The 3,294-nt window shown below is 44.0% G+C and overlaps 1 protein-coding gene across 1 annotated transcript in view; it reads left to right on the plus strand.

Moving 5' to 3' along the window:
- The first annotated feature begins 851 nt into the window (after positions 1-851).
- Positions 852-3,294, plus strand: part of mecp2 (methyl CpG binding protein 2) — a 24,798-nt gene continuing 22,355 nt past the window's right edge. The window contains exon 1 of the mRNA XM_005747993.1: positions 852-996. Coding sequence (XP_005748050.1) covers positions 965-996 — 32 coding nt within the window. The 5' untranslated portion in view covers positions 852-964. The remainder of the gene's footprint in view (positions 997-3,294) is intronic.

Consider the following 3,294-nt stretch of genomic DNA (forward strand, 5'->3'; position numbering starts at 1 on the left):
CCAACCTTTTTTGCGCCACGGACCGGTTTATGCCCGACAATATTTTCACGGACCGGCCTTTAAGGTGTCGTGGATAAATACAACAAAATAAAACTAGTACCGAAAAAAATATTTATTTATAACACACATGAAAAGACCCAGGAAAACCGAGTTAACGATAAAAACGATAACAAAATAACGCTGAAAACCGATAAAAACCCTGAAAACCATACATTTCACACCTGAGCCTCAACTCTCGCGGCCCGGTACCAAACGACTCACGGACCGTTACCGGTCCGAGGCCCAGGATTTGGGGACCGCTGAACTAAGCCCAAAGGCCTCCTTCTTTAACCTGACGGCTTCTTTCACCGTCAGCATCCACCAGAAAGTCCTTAGATTTCTGACACAACAGGCACTGACCTAACTTCTGGAAAAAAGCTCCTTCTAAAGTGGAGACCTTAAGCATGCCTCCCTGTCTTCCGTTGCAATAGAAATTCTTCTGGAGGCGTGAGTTAAAGTGTAGATGTGTGTCAGAAAATATTTACATAAAATAAAGTGTAATAAAAAACATTATGAGACATTTTATAAAAGTTTAAGATTTGGCGTATTTATTGTTTTGAACCATTTTAACAGTGTATCTTGTAAACAGTTACATATTTAATACTTACTTTAAATACTTTCAAATGTATTGTTTTAATTTTATATCGGTTTTGCATATATTTTTTGCGTTACTGACGCTGATATTTTGACGTTTGTTATTTTTACAGATATATTCAAAGCGGTACGAGAACGTCTCACTTTGACCGTCTTCTCGCGGGACTACACCGCCCCTGCACCGTGCTGTTGACCCCATGTCGGAGCAAATCTCGCGGTGTTGGCGGTTGACGGCGGTTGGAGATGGAGTCCGAGGGGGCGGGGTGCAGCAGGAGGGAGCAGAGATGTTTGGAGCTTTTTTTTTAATATAAAATTATTTATTTAAATAAAAATGGCCGCCGTGGAGAGCGGAGAGGAGAGACTGTAAGTGGCTTTTTACATTTATCCTCCCTTACCGTGCCGCCGCTACCGTGGCTCCGACGGCTGAGAGCCATTTCTGTCGTTTGTTTTATCGAAGTGAAAGTGCGTTGATTTTTACCCCGGCCTGTCGCGGCGGAGCGGGGTTAGCAGGAATACGTCACCAACTTACTGCTCAGTCTGTACTTTAGCTGCGGAGCGGAGCTTAGCCTTAGCTTAGCCCGTCCTCCACGCACTACCGGGCCGCTCCGACTTTACCACAACTCTCCTGGAAGTCAGGCCGGGGAGTTGTCACAAATATCTCAGCCGCGGCTTAGCGGCGACGGTGCACCCCTCCTCCCGCGCTCCGTCTGACAGGCAGGAGCTAACGGTTGCTAGCTGGTTAGCAAACACAGTGTTCTCATGAGAGGAGGGTCCGGCTGTTCACACTGCTCATCACTAACCCGGGTTAACCCCGCTCACCAGTAACCTGGGCTAACCTCCCTCACTGCACTCGCAGCCTCCACCCAACCACCTACCCAAAGCGGGCTGAAACAGATCATTACCCTGTTAGCGGCCAGCTGCCTTAGTGCCGCTGAGCCACATAGACACAGTGTCTGCCACTTTTTGCACATGTTTATAACTGCAGAACGGGAGTAGAACCCATCACCCTGTGCGTGCGTGTGTTTGTGTGTCCTAGTTTCTTCAGCAGCTCACTTCCTGTTCCACCTGCAGCTTCAGCAGCACCAACACTCACTGAAGTGTTTGTCTCTCAACAGCATCACTGCCATCATGCACTAAATGTACACACACATTGTACAATGGCAGAATTTATCAAAATAAAAACACATGGGTTTCCTACTCATCCAGCGGTGTGTCTAAAAGTTTGGGGGTTGGGTGCCATGCCCACCCCCCTTGAAGAAAAACCAAAAACATTCGCAGGGCAAAACTGAAGCCCAGGAAGAGATGCTACAAGCTGCTGTTCCTCCAATGGCCACTTGAGGCTGTCCAAAAGTGAGGCCATCTCCTTAGAGTCCAGTGTTAAAATGCCAAACTTTACAGCATTCAAAATCATATTTAGACTTTGGTACAAAATACATTGTAGACTATTATGGATAGTATCTCCCGTCATAACAACTCATGAGTAGGGTGATTTTTTTTTTTTTAGTAACTGTAGGCTTGTTTTAATAGTCAGTTGTACTAATTAGTACACATTAGTGGGTGTGGCTCAGATGGTAGAGCAGATCAGCTACTGATTGGAAGGTTGGTGGTTCGATCCTTGGCTTCCCCAGTCTGCATGTCAAATATCATTGGACAAGATACTAACCCTAAGTTGCCCTCCGACGCGTTCATCGGAGTGTGAATGGGTGTGAATGTAGATTAGTTTGCACTTGTGTTTAGAAGTGCTTGTATGAGTGGGTGTGAATGGGTGAATGAGGCATGTTGTATACAGTGCTTTGAGTACTCTGGGAGAGCATAAAAGTGCCATATAAGAATCAGTCCATTTACTAATTAGCACATATTAGCACTGGGTGATAAATTGTCACTCTTTTATCTATATAATAGATAAAAGAATAATATAATAATATAATGGCTCACTAAAGTCACCATGGTATCAGTCAAAAAGCTAACATTCGTGCTTCAAAATAGAGAGTCTATGTGCAAATCAAAACACTCAGCTTGTAAAGATATCACACTCTGCAGTCGATGTACTTGTGTTTGTGGATAAAAATGCGAATTTCTTTGTGTCTCTGAAAAAAATTTTTCACTACTGTGTTCTCATATGTACTAATTTATATGGAAGCTCATTCCTGCCAGTGGAAACAAAAAGCCAGGCAAAGGTTTAGTTTTTTTCATCATTAAGAAATATGTGTAACTAATATGAGGCCTGAGTTTGAATCTGCCTTGAGACAAAACAGGGGAAAGAGACCAGAAAGAGAAGGACACACTACTTAGTGTGTGTCCTTCTCATTCCCCTGTTTTCCTCCTGTTTATATATGTGTGTGTGTGTGTGTGTGTGTATATATATATATATATATACACACACACACAGTGGAATCCCGACTTATGAAATTAATTCGTTCCTGAGGGTCTTTCGTAAGTCGAAAATTTTCGTAAGTCGAAGCACCCATCGTGCCTTTTGAGTGAACAATAGGCTAATTGCTAACTGCAACAACAATATGTCGTTCAAGCGGAACAGCTAAGCGCAAGTACAAAAGCCAAGGGGGTTGTCACATGATTCGGAAGGCATTCTGGGCTCAGCCAATCAGAGCCAGCGGATTTCGTTACGCGGGCATTTTGCCATAACACGGGCAGAAATATTGC

Source organism: Pundamilia nyererei, unplaced genomic scaffold, assembly GCF_000239375.1.
Source record: "Pundamilia nyererei isolate P.nyererei 1_Seehausen unplaced genomic scaffold, PunNye1.0 scaffold00210, whole genome shotgun sequence".
NCBI classification, from domain to species: Eukaryota; Metazoa; Chordata; class Actinopteri; order Cichliformes; family Cichlidae; genus Pundamilia; species Pundamilia nyererei.